Genomic DNA, 23,923 nt, shown 5'->3' on the forward strand with positions numbered 1-23,923 from the left:
AATTATACCCAGCATGGGGTCAAAGGTGTTGATTCCATTATCCTAATTGGAGTCAGTAGGTGATAAAGACTTCCCAGAAAAAGGTGTCAAGACAGCATTGTATTTATTCCAAGAAAATTCTTGTACAGTCACTCAGAATTGAGAAAGCTCGTTGGAAGAACGAGTGAAACGTTTTCAAGAAATCTACAGTATGTCCAGTTGCCTTGATTTATTCTTTACAGATATACCATGACCTGGATAAATGAGAACCTTCAGACATATTAAACCTATAATTCGGATGTTACATCTTCTTGAGCGATCTTCTAATTCCACCGTTTTTCCCCCCAGATAATTATAATGTATTTTTGCTATATTCTTCGCTTTGAATGCTTTCACTTCTTGTTCCAGGTTAGCCACTGTTTTCTCTAATTCTTTAGTTCTATCCCGGATCTTTGTCAAATCATCTCTCATAATAAGGAGATCTGTCTGTACTGTCCCCATTTGAACGGCAATATTTTGTATCGCTTTCCCATTGTTTTTAACAATGGATAAAATTTCCTCTAATGGGGAGGAGTTGTCCATATAAAATTTCCTCTAATGGGGAGGAGTTGTCCATAGGTGTCTCCCCCCTCTCTAATATGAGCGTCTCCTTCAAGTGCCTCCTCCGCCCTGACCTCTGAAGGATTTTTTCTTATATTAGTATCCAGCTTCCCCTTTAGTCCTGACCTGGTACTAAAATTTGGAGATCTCAAAAATGTATACATTTTAGAGGACTCTGTTTGTTTCTGTCCCACCTTAACCGCGTTTAAATCTGTTGAGCGTCTGTTCTGTTTGGGGGCCATTGTGTTTTTTTTTTTTTTTTTTTCTCCTCAAACTCTTCTCACTGCCACCTTTTTTTCATTAAATTTTTTTTCTCCTCGCCCCCACTTCAATACAGGAAGTTAACAAATAATTGACAATCCTGGGGGAGTAAGGGTTAAACACTAAGACTGTCACATAGGGGTTAGATTAAATCGGGTATTTCAGGGTGAGGCCGAGAAAAAACACGAGGAGATGAGGAAATGAGGCACACAAGGGGTGCAGGGGGGGGGGCAGCCGAGATGGATCTCACCAGTCGAGCGTCTTCTCAAGGTCTTCCAGTCTGGTTTCACCCTCCGCAGACACTTCAGGAGAGTCCCACAGGCAGACAAGAAATAGGGAGGGAGATCAGAGGGGGAAGAGAACAATCCACCGACGGCCCAAATCAAAAAGCAGCATGAGGAATCCAGCGGAGCTTCGGCATCTCTGCAAGCGTGGAAGGAAACAAGTCGGAGCAAAGTCTCCACCGGGCAGCAGGAGGGCAAACGAGGCAGGCACCGGGCTGGCAGGAATAGAGGAGATGGGAGCGCTTTCACCTCCCAGGCAGGGGAATGGAGCAACAATCGGAACAATCCTCCCGTCCCGCTGCAATCACATAGCGGGAAATACAAACGGGGATTCCGCACCAGCATCACCTGGATCTAGAGCCATCTCTGAGACAGCAGACATGAAGGTAAGCCGGAGAGGGAGGAGCGAGAGCACAACGCTACGCTCACGTCATCACGTACTTGTATAAATTGATGACTGTACTGCCCATGGGTGAGGCCTGGCTGCCACAAGGAGACCAGGAGAAGTTTTCATAGGACACCCCTTTAAGGGTTACTAACAGATATGGCAGGATTTTCCGCAGACCTCTTTTAATGCTATTTAGAACACTTATGGGGTCATTTTATCAAGCTGATAAGTAGAACTGGCTTGGTTGACCATACAAACCAATCAGATTCCATCGTTCATCATGGTGACTAAGCCAGTTATAATTTTACACTAGTTTTATATATCCATATAACTCATCAGGACACAACTTTGTTTTGCAAAATGTCACTTTGCTCTTTGTATAGATAGCAGGCCACAAAAACTAGCATACATTTCCCTTCGGATTTAAAGATCTTCTTGACTGAAATTACATCAGTAACAAGTTTTGGCTTGAAAGCGTGGATCTGGAGATCCCTCCATTACATTTAAAGGGAGTTTTTCACCTGAACTGACTATTTTATAGAACACTAACACTATGATCTGCATTATAGTCCCCATATTGGAATGCTACATACCGTATAGCTGTCTGTCTCTTATTTTCGCTAAACTTTTATTCAATATGTTAATTAGGTTCTGAAGGTGCCCAGGGGCGGCGTTCAAGTGGCCGGTGCCGAGGCCCCTCGTCGCTTTTTATATTGAACCCCTCCCCTTTCACCCCTCTGACCCGCCCTATGTTCTTCAGAAATCTTCCCCATTATGGGCAGAGGCACAAGAGCGTTTAATGCGCATGTGCTGGCCCGTACATCTAGCCGGCTTTGTGTCTCTGCCCATAATGGGGAATGAATTGCGCAGGCACGGCGAATCTTGTGAACGGCTCTGGCGCTGGATTTCTGAAGAACCTAAGGCGGGCCAGAGGGGTGAAAGGGAAGGGGTTTCATATGAAAAGCGATGAGGGGCCTGGGCACCTTCAGAACCTAATTAACATATTAAATAGGTGTTTAGTGAAAATAAGCGATGGACAGCTATACGGTAAGTAGCATTCCAATATGGAGACTATAATACAGATCACGGTGTTAGTGTTCTATAATGGTCAGTTTAGGTGAAAGACTCCCTTTAAAAGCACCTTAATGTATTTTATTGCATTTTATTTATTTTTTTCCCAAGAAGCAATCCGTGGTAATTTTTGCACAATACCAAGTTTCACACTACAATATTATACATGCAAATACACCACACTTTCTGCTTGGTGTAATCTAATCCAGCCTCATAATGGGTCTGATTCAAAGATCTATGTGCAATAAATAAGATATGAGGGCACAGGCGGACTTGGCACAGATCCTACAGTGAGTGAAATTTCCTGGTGCGCCAATGCCCAAGGCCTCAGGCCCAGTGACATCACGACTAGTATCACTGGCCTGGACGCGGCAAGCTCCATTCCCTTGAATGCAGCTTAGCCCCGCCCAGGCCAGTTGATACAAGTCGTGATGTAACTCGGCCAGTAGTAAACAGTGAGAAGGCCGTGGCGCTCCTGGAGCACCGCTGCCTTCTCAAACAGCTGATCAGCAGGGGTCCCGGGGGTCAGACCCCCGCCGATCAAATGATTTATCCAGGGGATAGATCATCAGTTTAACCAAAGTGCAGAACCCCTTTAACGTATAAGCATGATGGTTTCATACTGTGGCGTAGATGGCAGTATTTTGTGCTGCATTGTGGTATTTGGTTTGCCATGGTGGTATTTTTGTGCTGCTCTGGGGCATTTTGTTCTGCACTACAGTATTGCTGGTCCTGTCTACTTCTGTTATCCCTGCCTACTTGTGTTGCCCGGCCTACAACATGGAGCCACTTAAAGTCCAATGATGTACAAAAGTGAGTGTACAAAAAAGGTATATTGTGGAAAATCTGTTAAAGTTGTTATTGGAAGTATCTTCTGTGTGTCTGTTACTAGGGGTGGATTTTGCTTGTCAATAGGCAGTGGACTGCAAATTAGTTGGTGAGGCCCCTAGTCACCATGACTTATTTATTTTTTCTATTTATTTTTTTCAGGTAAAATTAAATGATTTTGAAATTTGCTATATAAACCGTTCTCTATTACATGAAATTGTGTAAAAGTACAGTGACTCCTTAACATACTTGCCATTCAGACATATTTGGTTATTTTCCTCTATAAATATGTAACCAAGTCTAATTGTGACATGCCATGTATCTTACTCACATTGACAATCATTGGATCCAAAGTCATGTGACTTTCATGTTGCAGAGCAGCCCCAGCCTAAAGTGATAGTAAGCATGACACAGCTTTGCCTGATAAGTGACAGAAGTACGAAAATGAGATCATTAAAACCAAAGTAACAAAGGCTTGTTTTTCCTTTTGCAGTACCTGGTTTTCCTTACCCTACGGCGGCAGCAGCTACCACAGCTGCAGCCTTTAGAGGTGCACACTTAAGAGGACGTGGGAGAACTGTGTATGGGGCTGTGCGAGCAGTACCACCTACTGCCATCCCAACCTACCCAGGGTAAGTTGAAGTCTTAAATATCAGAGGGATAACTGTGGAAGACATGACCCTAAGATTAACAGTCAACCAGGCAGACCTATCAGTAGATGCTAGACACCCATTGTCAGTTATACTGCTGGTGTCATTCATGATATTTAAACAAACTGGTTGAGTAAATATTAACAAGTTATATAAATTGCAACATTATTATTATTATACACACTTATATAGCGCTACTAATTCCGCAGCGCTTTACAAACATTATCATCCAACTGTCCCCAATGGGGCTCACAATCTAAGGTCCCTATCAGTATGTCTTTGGAGTGTGGGAGGAAACCGGAGTACCCGGAGGAAACCGGAGTACCCGGAGGAAACCCACGCAAACACGGGGAGAACATGCATCCTTTAGAGCAGTGATGGCGAACCTTTTAGAGACTGAGTGCCCAAACTGCAACCCAAAACCCAATTATTTATCACTAAGTGCCAACACAGTAATTTACCCTGAATACTACAGTCCAGTATAGTCTATCTTCCATGTACTTTATTATTTAGCTTTAATAGCCTGCCTACATTCAGTGAACTGCCTGTACTGTTTATTGTGCGTCCTGCACTGAATGAATTGCAGGAAAAGTCTAAGGCATATTGGTACACCATAGAATTTTTCCAGGGTGCGGGTGCCCACAGAGAGGGCTCTGAGTGCCGACTCTGGCACCCGTGCCATAGGTTCGCCATCACTGCTTTAGAGGTTTTTATTTGTTTACACACAAGCTATTCCTCCTTAGCACCAAGTATCAAATAATCACAAATAATTCACACCTTGTATAGTGTTCTACATTCAGATAGAAAGTGAGTGCATACTGATCCATTCATTTAATAAAGAAAACTTAATCTGATCTGTTATTTTTTAAAGATTAAAATAGTCTTCCTAGATGTAAAATGAAGGGCTGGGTTGTGGGAGCGGGGAGGAGGCTTGTTTATATAGCTTGTCAATAACTGCACCTCTGTGTTTGTGTGTGACCAGTCATAGCTGACACGCATGAAATGTGGCCTCATACATAATAACTGGGTGAGCAAAGTGGAATGATGTATGAATAACCACGGGCATAGATGTTCTATTCACAGCATCTTTCTGAGAAAAAAAAGGAATTAAGCTTTAGAGCAATTTAGACATTGAGAAACTTTTTGCATGGTTTTACAAATTAGAAATATTAAGTTGCTAAGAGTTAAAGAAGTTACTCGGTGTGGGAAAATAATGGGCAAAAGGCTCAAAGTATAAAAAAAAAAAATGCTAAATGCCTCTCCATTCCCTTACTGTTTCCGTTCAAGCTTTTACTGAACCCCTGCTGGTCTCTGATTCCGGGTTCATCTCAACACAGAGGAAATTCCTGCTCAGCCCTTTACTGGCTGATGAAGAGCACCTTTTGCTACTTTTCCAGTGTGTTGAGTTGGGAACTGCTGGGATTCCGTAAGCAATGAATTTGGAGTGGTGAGGATCAGTGTTATTTAACTCGCTCTAAGCTCCCACTCTTTGCCTATTATCATTCCCTGTTGGCAACCTCTTTAAGATTTAAAGTAATGCACCCATTTGGTTTAGGCTACTTTCACACTCTTGTTTGGTGCAGATCCGTAATGGATCTGCACAGACTGATCCGTTCAGACAATACAAACGTTTGCATCAGTTCAGAACGGTTCATTTTTTTATATCTTTAACATAGCAAAGACTGATCCGTCTTGAACACCATTGAAAGTCAATGGAGGACGGATCCGTTTTCTATTGTGCCAGATTGTGTCATAGAAAACAGGTCCGTCCCCATTGACTTGCATTGTGTCAGAACGGATCCGTTTGGCTCAGTTTCATCAGACGGACACCAAATGCTGCTAGCCGCGTTTTGGTGTCCACCCCCAAAAAGTAATGGAGACGGAACGGAGGCAAACTGATGCATTCTGAGTGGATCCTTTTCCATTCAAAATGCATTAGGGCAAAACTGATCCGTTTTGGACCGCTTGTGAGACCCCTGAACGGATCTCGCAAACGGAAACCAAAACACCAGTGTGAAAGTAGCCTTAGTGGTTTGCCTGTAAACCATTTTATGATAACTTAAGCTAACCATACATAAATCAGTAATGCGTACCATCATTTGTCATTATCTTTTTGGTAAAAGGAGGTTGTCCTGTCAGCATTTTGAAAAACAAAGTACTTTCTTTCTTCATCACTCATAAAGGTGTTGCTTGAGATTTAATTTTAAAAAAATTTGCTCAACCTTTAAATGCTTAACTGCTCTAGTCCCCCTTTGTCCAGTATCAGTGTGGCTTCAGCAGTAATTTGTTTTAGCAGTCACATGCTATTGATGGAAAAATGACCATTGAGTCAGGTGATTTCCTTCTACACTCACAGGAACGATAAACCTGACATTTTTGCTGCTGGACCAACAAGGACTGGTAAGGCTTCGCATTTAAAAGGTGATGGTTTTTTTTTCTTAATTTTATACTGTTAATATTTGTAACCTTCTCTGACAACCCTGTAAGTTAGAGTACAGTGATGCCATGGAAACTGTCCTTGTGGCAAACGGACAGTCTGCATAGGTTTTCTGTGCAGGTTGTGGTACCTCTCCTGCATGCGGTTTGCTGGCTGCTCTGTTCCTCCTGACCTGGCTTCTGACATGTCCACTGATGCTCAAGGGCACAGAGGGTTAGGAAGTGCAAATTGGATACCTCTTCTTCAAACCTCCCTTCTCTGAGGGTGTTTATTGCTTCTCTGATCCTGTCTAGACCCTGCGGTAATGTACCAGTTAATGAGTGCCACTCCCCTTCGCTAACTAGCCCCTTAGAGGCACACCTATAACCCCTGTTTCAGCCCAGCGTTGCTCAAATATCAGGCATTTATCACCTTTACTATACCAATTTACAGTACAATCTCCCATTATAGGGAGGTTTACATCCATTAACAGTGTGATGTTATATACTACATAAGTGCACCGTCCATTGATATTGCTTGAGGAAATATGACTCATGCCAGGGGTGCACCCAGAAATTTAACTTGTGGTCTCAAGGTCCTTGAGGCACGGCAGTCAGTGCATCCACTATAATGAATTGGGCTAGTTTGGTGTGCAAATAAAGGTGATGAAAATAATTACATTGCTTGCACCACTTTAATTCTACACCAAATCACAATACATCAGGCCATGCTTTCGTGACTTCATAACTGCTTCTCTGAGTTAGGCAGAAGTCGGAGAGGGGTAGTAGTGCTAAGGTATGCGAGTTACTGTTACTAGTATTTTACTCCTTTCAGAGTTTAACACCTTCCTCCTGTAAACGTCTTCATTTTCTCATTTTTCTGGTTTCTTCCAATACCTTTGAAGAGCCATAACAGTTTTTTACTTTTCCTTCACATAAACATTTAACTGCTTGTTTTTTCCAATGTTTGAACTTTGCTTTATCATGTATTGCAAAAACAGGAAAAATTCCTTATGAGATGAAATTGAAGAAAAAAAATGTTGCTAAGTTTTTTTGGGTATTGTTTTTATGGCATTCGCTGTGCGCTAAAATTGATGTTGCTTTTTATTGTGCCAGTCGCACAGCCAACACATGATGCACACAACTTTTTAGAATGTATTTCCATTTAAACAGCTGTGTTTTTATTTTTCAATTTTTGTCACTGATTTGTTGAATTTTTTACTTTGGGGGAAGGGGGTTTGTGGGAAGTGATGAAAAACAGCAATTGAGGCTCCCTCCATCTGTGACTTTGGTGCTGCAGTTACTACGGACTGTGGCACTGGGGTCGGAGTTGCCTCTGATCTGTCACTGTAGTTGGGTCAGCTGTTGAGCATACCCTGCACCCACCACATATGGGTCGGACTCTGTTCCTGAGCCCACTCCATGCACTTCTGCTTCCTCCTTGATGCCTCAACACTTTTTTATGCCCACCCAAATCACCAAGAAATGTATAAAGCAGTGCTTTCTTAGTGAATGTGTACACAGTACTTTTGCTCTGTCTCGATGAGTTAGGGACAAGCCGAAAAGGGGTAGTAACAGTAAATACCATACTCTTGTATTAGTACCCCTCTCTAACTCTAGCACAGATAAAGCAGACTTATAGTGGCCGCCAAGGAGAATAAAATATTACACTATGGTAGCAATTTTACAACGGTTTCCACCTTTCTCCATGTCATGAATGTGGACTTACCCTAAAGTATACGCCACCCTACAATGAATGTGTTTTATTTTTTTTTATTTTTGTTTTTTCCCCCCTAGTGTTGACAGGGGAAATGTAACTTATAAATACCCAGATTTTGGCTGTATCTGCGTATGACGCAATGTACAACACTCACAAATCTATGTACCAAAGACTGAAAAAAAACACAAGATATACCCAATATATTAAGTGAACATGGCAATATATTGACTTGGTGTTTAACTTGAACATTGAAAGAGTGACATGACACTTAAAGCGGTTGTTTCATCACAGAAAATGGGGGCATATCGCTAGGATATGCTCCCATTCCCTTATAGGTGCAGGTACCACTGCTTGGACCCGCACCTATATCGAGAACAGAGCCCCGAAAGTGTTGGAGAGCATGCTTGGTGGCCAGACAGGAGTCCTCCAGCCACCACCTTGCAGGGCTCCATTCCTGATATACATGTGGGTCCCAGCGGTGGGACCCACACCTATATGACAATGGGACAATTCAATAATCCGCAGCACTCGCCGGTAAATGATGAAAATAGTGGTGATTTATTCACTCAAGCAGCCAGTATACAGCGACGTTTCGACCTCAGTTGATAAAGACCAACTGAGGTCGAAACGTCGCTGTATACTGGCTGCTTGAGTGAATAAATCACCACTATTTTCATCATTTACCGGCGAGTGCTGCGGATTATTGAATTGTCTGGATGAGTTGGGACCCCCAGCCAGGATCCCTATCTGCGCGCACCATTTGGCTTGTAAGCCATTTCCTGGTCAGTACCCAAAGGAGTGGGATGAGTAGTGCTGCCAACCCCTGAATTTTCTATATGACAATGGGCCATATCCTAGTAATATGCCCCCATTGTCTGTGATGAAACAACCCCTTTAAGTGATGCTTTTTTTATATATTATATGGACAAAAGGTTTAGGATGTCTCAATCTTTGAATCCAGGTGTTTCAACTGGTCATTGCCACAGGTACTGTATATGAAATCAAGAACCTAGCCATGCAGTTGGTTTTTACAAATACAATGGGGGGGATATAAATGTAAACAATTTGCCTATCCTTAAACCAAACATGGTTTTTCTAGAATAGCTACTCCAGTTTTCCCTACTCCAGCCTCCTGAATCTGGAGTGAAATATAGCTAACCACACCCACTTTCCAAATGATATTTCAAAACTGGAGTGAGCAGTGTAAGACTGCAGAGTGTTGCAAATTATTAGCGCCGAATTCTGGAGCGATTGCTTGATAAATCGGGACTGTGTGTGTATGCGTGGGTGTGAATATATATAAATAAATATATATATATATATATATATATATATATATATATATATATATATATATATATATATATATATTAATCTATCTCTCTCCCCTCCATGTATTGCAGCAGGTGTTGACTACCAAAAGTGACTTGTTAGCGCAATTTAACATCTTTAAGACACAGACAATTTTCACCTTAAAGGGGTTGTCTCATTAAAAATTGCATTTATCATGTAGACAAAGTTAATAAAAGGCACTTACTAGTGTATTGTGATTGTCCATATTGCTTGCTTTGCTGGCTAGATTCATTTTTCAATCACATTAAATACTGCTCATTCCCATGAAAACATCTGGCGTTGGAGGGGCAGCCAATGGCAGGCAGGGATGAGCCTTAGCACCAGTAATCCCTCCCCTCGAACGCTGGGTGTTTTCATCTGTGCACGAGTAGAAGCAGTGGGGGCTGTGCGGGCTTCAGAACCGATGTGGGTGTCAGGGAGTGATTTAAGTATAATCTGTGAGAGGGGCCTTGGCATATGGGGGGGGGATTTCAGGGGTCGGATAACCCCTTTAACTTTCTCTACATTATAAATTCCATTTTCTGAAGCGAGACAAATTCTTTAAAGAGGACCTTTCACCATTCCTGACATGCCTGTTTTAATAGCTTCATTCATTCCCCATGTAATAACAGTTCTGGAACATCTATTCTGGCTGTGATGTGCCATTCCTGTATGGTCTGTGAAGGTTCTCATTTATCCAGGTCATGGTATATCTGTAAATAATAAATCAAGGCAACTGGACGTACTGTAGATTTCTTGAAAACGTTTCACTTGTTCTTCCAACAAGCTTTCTCAATTCTGAGTGACTGTACAAGAATTCTCTGGGAATAAATATGTAACTGAATCAACATCTGGTAATTGTACCCAGCATGGGGTCAGAGGTCATTATACCCAGCATGGGGTCAAAGGTGTTGATACCATTATCCTAATTGCAGTCAGTAGGTGATGACTACTTCCCAGAAAAAGGTTTCAAGACAGCATTGTATGTGGCAGACAATAGATGTCTAACCCCCCGCTTCTATTCAAGCTTTGCTTCTCCATTTTTATGTAGATGGCCTCCTTCACACCTCGTTTGTACCAATCGGCCTCCTTATCCAAAACACGTACTTGACTGTCTTCAAGGGTGTGACCTGTTTCTTTTAGCTGTAAGTACATGGCTGAATCTTGACCAGAGGTTTTGGCTCTTCTATGCGAGTGAAACGTTTCAAGAAATCTACAGTACTTCCAGTTGCCTTGATTTATTCTTTACAGACATTCCTGTATTTCTACTACACTCTATCCAAACAGTGCTGCCATTTTCAGACTGTGCAGGTCCACACCTGCAACTTGTTACCCCCCCCCCCCCCCCCTGTACCATTACTGCAGACTGCTAGCAATTCATTCATAATTTCTAGTAGTAATAATATAGGAATGGCACATTATAGAGCCATAAGAATAGCTGTTCCAGAATTACATGGAGAAAACCATGAAGCTATTGAAACGGGCATGTCAGGAGTGGTGAAAGGTCCTCTTTTTTTTTTTTTTTTTAAATCTGATCTTTTTTATTAATATTATACGATCAGTGCGATTACACCATATAACAAGCAAAAATGCAATATGCAGTGTTACAATTGAAATAACATACTGGTATAAACGGAGGTACAAAGTATATGTTCATCCATACATAAATAAAAACAAAGATCTGAAACCATCCCATCTACCAATCTGCAAAATTCCTCCCCCCCCCATACCCCCCTCCCTTTCCAGAGTTGTTTACATCTACTCCGACTGTCTAAGACGATACTCGTATGCCAGCCATGGTTCCCACAGCTTTTCCTATTTAAGAGAACACCCCCTTTTCTGAAAAACAGCCTTTTCATATCCAAGCATGATGTTTACTTTACGTCGAAATTCACCATACGTAGGAGGGCTGGCCTGTATCCAATGCTGAGCAATCAGCTTCCTGGCAACATAAAGTAGGTGGCCCACAGCCACTCTAAGTGATAGATCAAGCGCAAGCTCAGAAATTTACCCCAAAATGCATACTATGGGATCGCATGGAATACATATTGAATAGGCTGATTGAACAGCAGTAATGATCTTCCCCCAATACATAGTCAATGCCAAACAATCGCCATAACATATGAATCAGTTCTGCCAAATTCTCAGCACATCTAGGACATTTAGCATAGAGTCTGACCCCAATTTTCTGTAAAAAGATTGGCGTTTTGTAAACTCTGTGTATAATAAACTGTTGCAAGAGCTTTCCACCCTCACTCAAGGATGATCTGGGCACTGCCTCCAATATATCCGTCCATTGTTCTGGAGAGATATTACCTACATCCTGAACCCATTTCTGCATTCTAGACATCGGATGCGCCCAACAACCATTTATACGTGACAGATATCACTCCTCTCCTCTCGCCCCCCCCAACATGATGCAAACCAGCATTCCTCTGAGAGCACACATTGCCCCTCTGGGTCATGGCCATATAGGCATGACGTAATTGTAGGTATTGAACTGGGCTTGGAAATACCAAATTTCTCCTGAAAGCTAGTGAAAGTTCTAAAGACTCCACTTTCTAGAAAATTACCAAACCGCCAGACCCCTCTCTCCTTCCATTCCTCAAAACCATTCAGCAGCGTGAATTCAGATAGAACTGGGTTACCCCATAGTGGAGTATATTCACATATCTTAGCAACCCCCCTCAGGTATTTGACCGAGTTCCATACCAAATACATTGTATAATGCAAGAGAAGATCTGACCTCCTCGTTTTCGCCTCTACCCCTTCCAACAATATCCTCCTAGGGGAGACCTTAATCCCCAGATACTTAAATACCTCTACACACGGGACATTATTAGCAGATACCGCCCTTGATATTGGTTGACCATCCACAAGCATCATCGCCGATTTATGCCAGTTAATCGTCAGACCAGACAATCACCCAAATCTTTTGATAAAGGACATCACGGCCACCAATGACGCAGATGCGTCCCCCCAAAAACAATAGGGTATCATCGGCGTACATAGCTACCTTATTTTGTAAAGTGCCATACTGCAACCCTTGGATCTGGGCGGACTTGCGTACCGCCGCGGCCAGCGGTTCTATCGCCAATGCGAACAACATGGGCGATAAACGGGCAACCCTGTCGGGCTCCCCGATATAGATTAAATTGCTTGGACACCACTCCCTTCGCTCTTATACTGGCCTTCGGGCTAGAATATAGTACTTTAACCCACGTAATAAAGGTATCCCCAAAACCCATGTACCGGAGGGTAGTCCATAAGAACTGCCACTCTACACTATCAAAGGCCTTGGCCGCATCTAAGGAGAAAATGGCCCTGTCCCCCACATTGTCCGAAGCAAACTGCAAGCTAGCAAAAACCCTGCGAATATTGATAGCAGTTGACTTCTGGGGCATAAACCCCGTCTGATCAGGGTGAACCACAGACAATATTACTTTGGACAAGCGTGCAGCCAAGGCCTTTGCCATTATCTTAACATCCGTGGATAACAAAGGGATATAGGCCTATAGGAGTCCTGCAACTTTGGGTCCTTTCCAGCCTTAGGCAAAACCACTATCAGGGCCTCTTGCATTGAGGCTGGTAAGTAACCAACCTCCAGGGAATACTTGAATACTTCCAGTAGATCCAGTAACAGGACCCCAGAACACCTCTTATAGATCTCAACAGGCAGCCCATCTAACCCTGGTGCCTTACCATTAGCCATCATTCGTACTGCCTCTTCAAGCTCCTCCAGTTTCAAAGGGGCATCTAGCAAAGAGCGGGCCTCCGGAGTTAACCTCGGGAGATCAGTCTCACTCAAAAACTTCATTATATCCTCCTCAGAACAGGATGTCTTCGATTCATAGAGAGAGGCATAAAATTAGCTAAAATCTCTAAAATGCTACCAGAATCGTTGCCCCCCCTGAATCCACTAAGCCCGTGATGCACGTCTTACCCTGTTGCTCCCTAGAAACCACTGATGGCATATGCCCCACCTTTTTCACCTTCCTCAAAGAATTGCTACTTATAGAACAAGCGCTTTCTGTTCGCGGCCTGTAGAAGGTGACATCTCAATGCTTCCTGCGCTTCCCGTAACTGCACACCATTTTCTGTAGTCGGTTTCTGGGTGAAGGCAGCCTCAACTACCTGTATGTCCTTTATGCATCCGCGCGTCCATCTCACTAGATTTAGATTTTATTTTACTGACAGATTTAATCAAAATCCCCCTCACAAATGCCTTGGAGGCTTCCCAGACTGAGTAAATGGAGGCAGTGTTCCGATGTACCTCAAAATATTCAGTCATGGCGGTCACCACCTCCTCCATGTCTCCCATCAATGTCAGCCAGAACGCATTAAGGCGCCACACCCTTCTCCCCAGTACTGGGTTTCCCGTCAGTGCCAGATCAATACACAGTGGTGAGTTGTCCGATAGAGTCCTAGACAAGTATACCGATTTAGTCACAAGCGAGTACATACGGGAGTTCACTAACCCTAAGTCTATCCTAGACAGGGACGTGTATGTGGATGAGCAGCAAGAGTACATCCGCACCCCCGGATGAGTTTCCCTCCAGACGTCTAAGAGACCTACTTCCGTTAGCAATCTGCTAAAAGCATTTTCAGCCCCAGCTTCACCTCCCGCCGACACCTTACATCTAACTAAGGAGTCATGTAATACATTATTAAAATCACCTATGAGGAGGCATGGCAAGTCAGAGAATTCCGCCACAAACTCCAGTACCGACCCCAAAGGCACTGAGGTATATGGCGGAGGTATATAAATGCTCGCCAGCACCATTCTGATTCCCTGAAGAGCACAATGTACGCCCACAAACCTACCCTCCGGATCCACTAGTTCCTTCAAACACTCAAAGCGGACCCTCTTATGAACCAGGAAGCTGACACCTCTAGAGTGTGCGGAGAAGACAGAGTGCACAAAGTAACCTATCCAAGATTTTTAAATCATATGTAGTCTAGATTGAACCATATGTGTCTCTTGTAAACAGCAGACATCTGGTTGGTGCCTCAATAGGTACTGAAATATACTGTTTCTCTTGTTCACCTCCGCCATTCCCCGCACATTCCAGCTAATCACCCTGGTTGTCATAGTAGGTCACAAAACTATAATAGCCGCAACCGGTGCTTCTGCGTAGCCGACCACTATTGCATCGAATTATTACCTGCATTCTTAAAACAACACCGGAAAGTTCCCTCCCCACCCAATCCCCCCTCTTACCAACCAGTAAAGTATACTGAAAGGACCTATTAATACTCCAACAATACAGGGCTAAAAAGAACCAGCCCAACGTAACAAAAAGCGAACTTAAGTTCAAAACACAGCGAGATATAGCGGTTACTCGCGCTCCTGTGAGAGGACCCCCCTGAACAACAGGTCCGGGAAGTCCAGATTAAATACCGCTCAAGTAAATATACATTCCCCACGGAAGGGTATTGAAGTCTGACTGGCGGCTACAGTACCTACAAGTGTCAAAGTTTTGATTCCGGAGCTGCCGTTCGTTCTTATCTAGCCATTGCAGCGCCGAATCCGGGTCTTCGAAGAACATCGCAGAACCGAAGGCTACCACACGGAGTCTAGCCAGGAACAACATGGAGTATTAAACCTGCAATCCACGAAGGCGTCGCCTAATCTCCACAAAACGGGCTCTTTGCTTCTGCACTTCGGACGAGTAGTCTTGAAAGAAAGATATTTTGACCCAGTCTATCGGTAGATCCGGATGATCCCTGGACTGCCTCAATAGAACGTCTCGATCTCTGTAGTGTAGCACTTTAGCCAAAATTGGCCTGGGCCTCCGGCAGGCTGTTCTGTCGGGTGAACAGACCGTCATATCTGTCCTGCCGCTAGTGACCATGTGCCTCCAGACTGCCGCGCCGTCCCTATTGACTATAATGGGTCAGGGGCGGAGTTCCGCCGAGGCACGGCAGCGCACGTTGAGAGGCTGCCGGAATAAATGTCGGACATGTCGTAGTTTTATTCCAGCAGCCTCTCGCCGAAATTCCGCCGCCGCCCCCATTATAGTCAATGGGGACGGAGCGGCAGTCTGGAGGCACTCTGTCACTAGCGGCAGGACGGATCAGACAGGCTGTTCACTTGATGGAACAGCCTGCCGGAGGTCCGTGCCGCTAGTGTGAAAGTAGCCTTAGGTATTCCACAAGAATTTTAAAGGCTATGAACACCTTTTGAGCGCTAAAAATCAATAACACCATATCTCACCATAATGCAGCACATAATAAAATTACCCTTGTTTGTTTACTGGTATCAGCTTTGCTTCACATGCCCTTAGAAATGCTCTTTTAGGAGTGTTGATCACTGTTGCCCGCGTTCCTGTGGCTTGCACAAGCTCTGCTGCCCCTTCCCCACATCCTGTTACATAGCACATCTATCAGCCACTTGTATGCTACAACCTATAATCAGCAGATCTATTTCTCACTTTCCATTCTGTAGAAACCCATTATTTGTAGACAGCAATAGATATTTCTGATGACAATGTTAGTGCAGCAATCTACAATCCGAGAGCCATGGCATTATAAGCATGATGTAGATCTCATTTATTAACAGCACTCACTTGGTCACAATATGCAGTCCCCAGTGAGCGGTCACTTTTCCCACACAGATTAAAACTAGCACAAAGGAAAACTGGCTTAGTTGCCCATAGCAACCAGATTCCGCCTGTCATTTTTCCAATGGAGCTGTGAAAAATGAAAGGTGGAATTTGATTGCTATGGGCAAATAAGCTAGTTCTACTTCACACTAGTTAGAAAAATGTGTATGTGTGTAAAAAAAAAAAAAAAAAAAAAAAAAAAAGAATTATAATTATATATATATAACATATACATATTTATATATGTCTGGACGGTACGGTCGGAGTGCCAGCGGCTGGGGAGGCGATCCACCTCCAAAGGTATAGAAGCAGAGAATTCCACAGCACATCCAAATAGTAAAAAGTTAAAAAGCGACTTTATTCACCAGACACGCGACGTTTCAATCCGCTCAATGGGATCTTTCTCAAGCAGTGACAAAAGTGGGCAGTGCATAGTGCATATTTATGTGGTTTAAACATCATTAAACAATTAACAAATCAAGTACATTCATCACATTTAGTACAATAAAAACAACAATATAGATATTATCACTTGTATTTGAACAGTCAAAACCTGTAACTCATTTGAGTGTGTCAAAATGGCATTATTCCTTCTTATACAATACAGCATAAACATAAAAATGTAACATAATAAGTTGATTGTGATAATAGTGAACACAGGTGTAGGTCTTTTTAATAACCTAATAATCTAAAGTGCACAGGTGTACCTTCAGTGGGAGATGATATGGATCACAGGAGTGTGTGATGGAGTCAAGACACATGGATCTCGGCGTACCAAACGATGCAGTGTGCATGTCAAAGGACCTTTCCAAACAGTCCGGTCACATGATCGTGTGTAAACCGGTCACATAGTGCGCATGTCCAAGGACCTTGGAACATGTGATCGCACCATGTGATCACGCACCCGATCATGTGGTTAGGTGTATCACGTCACAAGAAGAGAAAGGGGATTCTGAGTGTTCCGTAACCTTACGCAACCTTAAGAACAGCTGATCGCATGTCCGATCATGTGCTCCATTGTGTAATCGCCCCATCGTGGACAGTACACAAATGTAAAATGCTTGGCTGAATTATACAATCGCCATGATGACATCTGCAACTCAGCACATGAAGCAGTCACATGCACCAGCATACCATGATCACCAATCGAGTGCCAGTGTTAACCGCAAAAAACCGGCTCCGATGCAAGACGCATATAAATATGGGTCAGTGGTCCGTCAGGGAGTTTGGCAGGCAACACATTGGACGGAGGTACCGTCGCTATAAAGGAGGAAGAGGAAGGTACATGATATGCGGTAGTACCGCCAATTGCCAAATCGAGTGGTTAGCTCAAGATGGTTATTATAGTATCCCCCAGTCATATCGAGGAGCACAACCATTGTGGCCCGGTTGTCACCACACATCCACAGGTTGGAATATCCCCCCTGTTCGCAGGATACCATTCCTGGAAATCCAGTGTAACAGACCCGGGATCATCCTCTAGACTGGGGGGCAATCATAAGAACACCCATTGGAAGAATCCTAGTGTCACCTATCCCTCTGGTGCCACTGACTCCAGACACACCCCTGCATAACCGGCCAGACAAATGCAGGTCACTATCTGGACATCGTCGGTCCCCCATAGCAATACTGTGCATGGTAATATCCATGCGCTAAAGTACAGAAAAAAATAATTATACAGTATAATACTCAAATATTGGATAAATAATGTATACAAAAAGAATATATGAGAATTCGTGATACAACTAATCCAGGTCCCATCATGATCCAGTCGGTTGACCTTGCACTGCTCACCCCTGGCAAAAACAAGATCAATTATCACCATCGTCCTGAAGATAATAAAAACAATGTATAAAATTACCTTGTTTAATAAACAAGGGGCACTACCACACATAACTCCAAAATGAAACAGGCGAGCAGAATCCCAACATGACCACTCAGGACAATAGCGCACTGCATCGTTTGGTACGCCGAGATCCATGTGTCTTGACTCCATCACACACTCCTGTGATCCATATCATCTCCCACTGAAGGTACACCTGTGCACTTTAGATTATTAGGTTATTAAAAAGACCTACACCTGTGTTCACTATTATCACAATCAACTTATGTTACATTTTTATGTTTATGCTGTATTGTATAAGAAGGAATAATGCCATTTTGACACTCAAATGAGTTACAGGTTTTGACTGTTCAAATACAAGTGATAATATCTATATTGTTGTTTTTATTGTATTAAATGTGATGAATGTACTTGATTTGTTAATTGTTTAATGATGTTTAAACCACATAAATATGCACTATGCACTGCCCACTTTTGTCACTGCTTGAGAAAGATCCCATTGAGCGGATCGAAACGTCGCGTGTCTGGTAAATAGTCGCTTTTTTACTTTTTACTATTTGGATGTGCTGTGGAATTCTCTGCTTCTCTCTCTCTCTCTCTCTCTCTCTCTCTATATATATACAGGTCCTTCTAAAAAAATTAGCATATTGTGATAAAGTTCATTATTTTCTGCAATGTACTGATAAACATTAGACTTTCATATATTTTAGATGCATTACACACCAACTGAAGTAGTTCAAGCCTTTTACTGTTTTAATATTGATGATTTTGGCATACAGCTCATGAAAACCCAAAATTCCTATCTCAAAAAATTAGCATATCATGAAAAGGTTCTCTAAACGAGCTATTAACCTAATCATCTGAATCAACTAATTAACTCTAAACACCTGCAAAAGATTCCTGAGGCTTTTAAAAACTCCCAGCCTGGTTCATTACTCAAAACGGCAATCATGGGTAAGACTGCCGACCTGACTGCTGTCCAGAAGGCCATCATTGACACCTCAAGCAGGAGGGTAAGACACAGAAAGAAATTTCTGAACGAATAGGCTGTTCCCAGAGTGCTGTATCAAGGCACCTCAGTGGGAAGTCTGTGGGAAGGAAAAAGTGTGGCAGAAAGCGCTGCACAACGAGAAGAGGTGACCGCACCCTGAGGAAGATTGTGGAGAAGGACCGATTCCAGACCTTGGGGGACCTGCGGAAGCAGTGGACTGAGTCTGGAGTAGAAACATCCAGAGCCACCGTGTACAGGCGTGTGCAGGAAATGGGCTACAGGTGCCGCATTCCCCAGGTCAAGCCACTTTTGAACCAGAAACAGCGGCAGAAGCGCCTGACCTGGGCTACAGAGAAGCAGCACTGGACTGTTGCATGTCATTCGGAAATCAAGGTGCCAGAGTCTGGAGGAAGACTGGGGAGAGGGAAATGCCAAAATGCCTGAAGTCCAGTGTCAAGTCCCCACAGTCAGTGATGGTGTTGCCATGTCAGCTGCTGGTGTTGGTCCACTGTGTTTTATCAAGGTCAATGCAGCTAGCTATCAGGAGATTTTGGAGCACTTCATGCTTCCATCTGCTGAAAAGTTTTATGGAGATAAAGATTTCATTTTTCAGCACGACCTGGCACCTGCTCACAGTGCCAAAACCACTGGTAAATGGTTTACTGACCATGGTATTACTGGGCTCAATTGGCCTGCCAACTCTCCTGACCTGAACCCCATAGAGAATCTGTGGGATATTGTGAAGAGAAAGTTGAGAGACGCAAGACCCAACACTCTGGATGAGCTTAAGGCCGCTATCGAAGCATCCTGGGCCTCCATAACACCTCAGCAGTGCCACAGGCTGATTGCCTCCATGCCACGCCGCATTGAAGCAGTGATTTCTGCAAAAGGATTCCCGACCAAGTATTGAGTGCATAACTGAACATAATTATTTGAAGGTTGACTTTTTTTGTATTAAAAACACTTTTCTTTTATTGGTCGGATGAAATATGCTAATTTTTTGAGATAGGAAATTTGGGTTTTCATGAGCTGTATGCCAAAATTATCAATATTAAAACAATAAAAGGCTTGAACTACTTCAGTTGGTGTGTAATGAATCTAAAATATATGAAAGTCTAATGTTTATCAGTACATTACAGAAAATAATGAACTTTATCACAATATGCAAATTTTTTGAGAAGGACCTGTGTATATGTATATATATATATATATATATATATATATATATATATATATATATATAATATTTTTTTTTTTTGAGCGAGCTTGTGTTTCAAGTTTGGCGTACAAGGTTCAGTTTATCTAAGAATTCCGTTATGGATTCCTCTTCCACGGACCACAAGTTATGGTACGGGGTGGCGGAATCCTTTTTTATACAATATTTTTATTTATTTTTTTTGGGGGGGGGGGGGGGAGAGGTGGGCAAAATTTCAATTCTATAATGTTTTTTTTGCGTTCACTGTGCGGGAAAAGTAACATGGTCCTATGTGCGGATATAGGAAGAAGTATGTTTGTTTGTGTTTTCACTTTTTTGACCCAGACCCACTTGGTTCTTGAATATCTAGTGGGTTTGATGCCTCCTCAGTACACTGTATAGTGTACTGCAGTTTTTTTTTAAATTACATTTAGCCTTTAGCAGACTCAGATATGCCATGGCAAGCCGGATGCCTGTGGCATCGAGGAGGGAGGGGGGGGGGGGGGGGCGGGGCTGGCTGGCTGGCTGGGGGGAGTTCTTGAAGGGAGAAGGGTGACTTGGCCATCCTGAACTAGGGGGGAAGGGGGAGGGTGTTGTGTCCAGCCTTGAGAGAGGGGTCATTCTGAGGGGGTTGATTTGCACTGGTGCCGGAAGAGAGAAAAAAAATGGCCAAAAAAGTAACTTGTAAACGATGAATCCTTATTGTATAGCTTTGATAAAATGGCTCCTTGTTGGTCCTTGCTGTGTACCAAACTCGTTTCGGAACAACAAATTGTGCGTATCATAGTCCCCTGTAAGAGATCAGGAGCTGCCAGGCAGCAGTCATGTACACGGTTCTTAGTATATTCTAACTTGAAGCGTCCCCATCACCATGGGAACGCCTCTGTGTTAGAATATACCCCCCTCCCTCCCCAATTTTAATTTCATTGGTGGCCAGTGTGCGGGCCCGCCCTCTATTGTATTAGTTTCATTGGTGGCCAGTGTGCGCCCCCTCCCGATCATTGGTGGCAGCGGAGAGTTCGACCACGGATGCACACAACGGTCATGTGCATGAGGCCTATCTCTGTTGCAAACTGCTGACGACACTCTAAGCTCAGCAGCCACTTATGTCTGAGAACATGCTGCTTGAAGCTTCACAATGGCGAGGTACTGTTTATCAATTCCTCTTGTTCCTCTTGTTCCTTCTTTCTTCTTCGCGGTGCACGCGTCTCACCCTTGACCTCAGGCTTGTATATTCATGAAAAAAAAAAAAAAACGCAGTCTCTTTATTCACACATGTGACACAAAATAGGCAACGTTTCGATCCTGGAAGGGGATTGCGTTGTATTTTTTTTTGCAAAGAAGAGTGCTGCGTTGATTTCTCATAAATATCTATATAATCTATCTCGTGTGTCAGCATTTGGAGAAGGTTCAGGAGAGGAGTGGGACCCCATGCATAGCACTGTTGGTGGTAGTGATTACAGTAGTAGCACTTGTAGCCACAGTGGTGGCAGGAGCAGTTTTAGCCCTGGCAACAATGGCAAGTTGGGGCAAATACAGAGTGGAGAATCCCAAGGGGGGGGGGGGTGCGCGGCAAGGAGCCCTCAATGAAAGTAAAACAAGTGTCTGGGAAGGTAAGGACTATGATGATGATTATGTGATGGACAGGACCTGGGAGCTGGTTTCAGTGCTGAGAAGGAGGTGATATCTGAGGAGGAGGGTGGGGGCATTGCAGAGGCCAAAACCTCAAACTAAAAATTTAAGGACCAGTGGGTACAGGCTTTAAGGGGTTGTCTCACTTTAATATGTGCCATTTATCATGTAGATAAAGTTAATATAATATTATCCACATTGCTTCACAAAATTCCCAGAAATTTACCCACCAACCCTCATTTTCATATAATAAACTCTACCCATTAATTTTTGGCTTCAGTAATAATGACACAATAAATATAAATAAAAATAAAAAACCGAATTTAATCAATCAAAATCAAATATTAATATTTGGTATGAAACCAATATAATATATAAATTTGATATGATGAATCCTTGGGATGACGAAACGATCAGGGAGGTGATGATAGATCCCTAAAAGAGGGACCATATACAATGAGAAGTGACCCAATAAAATCATAGACCATATATATAAAAAATAAATAAAAAATATTTATAAATAAATATAAAAAATAAGAAATATATAAATAAAATAATAATAAAAATAAGCTTGATTATTAAAATCGAAATTGAAAGCTATGGTAGTACTGCATATCTATTTATCATATCATCCCCCCCCCCCCCCCCCCCCCCCAGAAAATATCAATCTATCTTGAATTCAATATGGTAGATAAATTTAAATAAAAATAAAAATCGGGTAACAACTACTATCTGCATACTGAGTAATGAGCGCTTACAAAGAATTCAGTATTGTTAAAATCGATTGGTCCATCTGGTGAATCTCGTATGATTCTCTATTATACCAGATATCTATCGCACACATGTAAACATTACCTGACATCGTCAAGAGGAGACCGGATGTCACTAACTGGAGACCACAAAGGAGAAGCGCAAGCGCCCAGTTTACACGTCATGCAGCTGACATCTGACCCGGGCTACACGCACGGACGGGATTGGCTGCATGCTTCGGGGGGGTGGGACTCTGGAGGGCATAAAGGGAGGCCGCAGCGAGCGCGCGCACACATATACCCCGCATCCCCCGACGAAGCCGCAACAGCGGCGAAACATGTCGGGAGGGGTGTAGTTATGTGATGTCGGTTTTAGGCAGTCTGTGAGGGAATAAGAGGAGTTATTGGCGCTGAGATACAGAGATCATAGATAAGCATATAGTGGCAGAGTGTGACAGTGTTGATGCGGTGTGCAGTACCTACCCCTAGTGTTAGACAGCCTGAATAGCAGGTTCAGGAAAGGAAAGTTTAGCAGCTGTACGGACACAGAGATATGGCTACATTGACCTCTATGGCATAAATAGAGGCAACATTGTAAGCCAATCTGAACTATTTGTTGTGCAGATATTAAAGTATCAAAAGCAGGGGACTGGTAACAATTTGTGAGCCCCAGTATGATAATAACTGAATACAGGAGGCCTCAATAAAGGTTCTCTAATTGCACTCCTAATAAAATAAGGCATATAGTCCCAGTGCAAAACCCATAATTAGAATTCCAAGTGAATCTCAATTAAAGGTGAGGCTGCCACACACACAGTCACCACGCCATGCGATAATAGATAATAACTGTATCTAGCCATATATAAAGATATTGCCAACAAAGGTTGCAAAAACTAGGCAACCAGGTTATTTTTGTCTCCCAACTCCTCACAACTGAGAGTTTTAATTTTTCTTTATATTTTCTCTAATCTATGTTTGTTTGTGAGTAAATATTATAAATAATAAAGTAAAGCTTTTTAACTGCTAAAGAGAGATCCCTAAAGGGATTATTTGGTCCTACAGACCAACATAGTATTATGAATTATATCCCGAGGATCTCTTAAGGGACTGTAGATTCAGCATTTGGAGAAGGTTCAGGAGAGGAGTGGGACCCCATGCATAGCACTGTTGGTGGTTGTGATTACAGTAGTAGCACTTGTAGCCACAGTGGTGGCAGGAGCAGTTTTAGCCCTGGCAACAATGGCAAGTTGGGGCAAATACAGAGTGGAGAATCCCAAAGGGGGGGGGGGGGGGTGCGCGGCAAGGAGCCCTCAATGAAAGTAAAAAAAGTGTCTGGGAAGGTAAGGACTATGATGATGATTGTGATGGACAGGACCTGGG

General features: G+C 43.0%; 1 protein-coding gene across 1 annotated transcript in view; it reads left to right on the forward strand.

The window, feature by feature from the left end:
- LOC122944171 (RNA binding protein fox-1 homolog 2) overlaps positions 1–23,923 on the forward strand; it is a 356,156-nt gene that overhangs the window by 155,184 nt on the left and 177,049 nt on the right. The window contains exon 11 of the mRNA XM_044302402.1: positions 3,905–4,043. Within this exon, the coding sequence (XP_044158337.1) occupies positions 3,905–4,043 (139 nt within the window). The remainder of the gene's footprint in view (positions 1–3,904; positions 4,044–23,923) is intronic.

Source organism: Bufo gargarizans, chromosome 7 (genome assembly GCF_014858855.1).
Source record: "Bufo gargarizans isolate SCDJY-AF-19 chromosome 7, ASM1485885v1, whole genome shotgun sequence".
In the NCBI taxonomy this organism is placed as follows: Eukaryota; Metazoa; Chordata; class Amphibia; order Anura; family Bufonidae; genus Bufo; species Bufo gargarizans.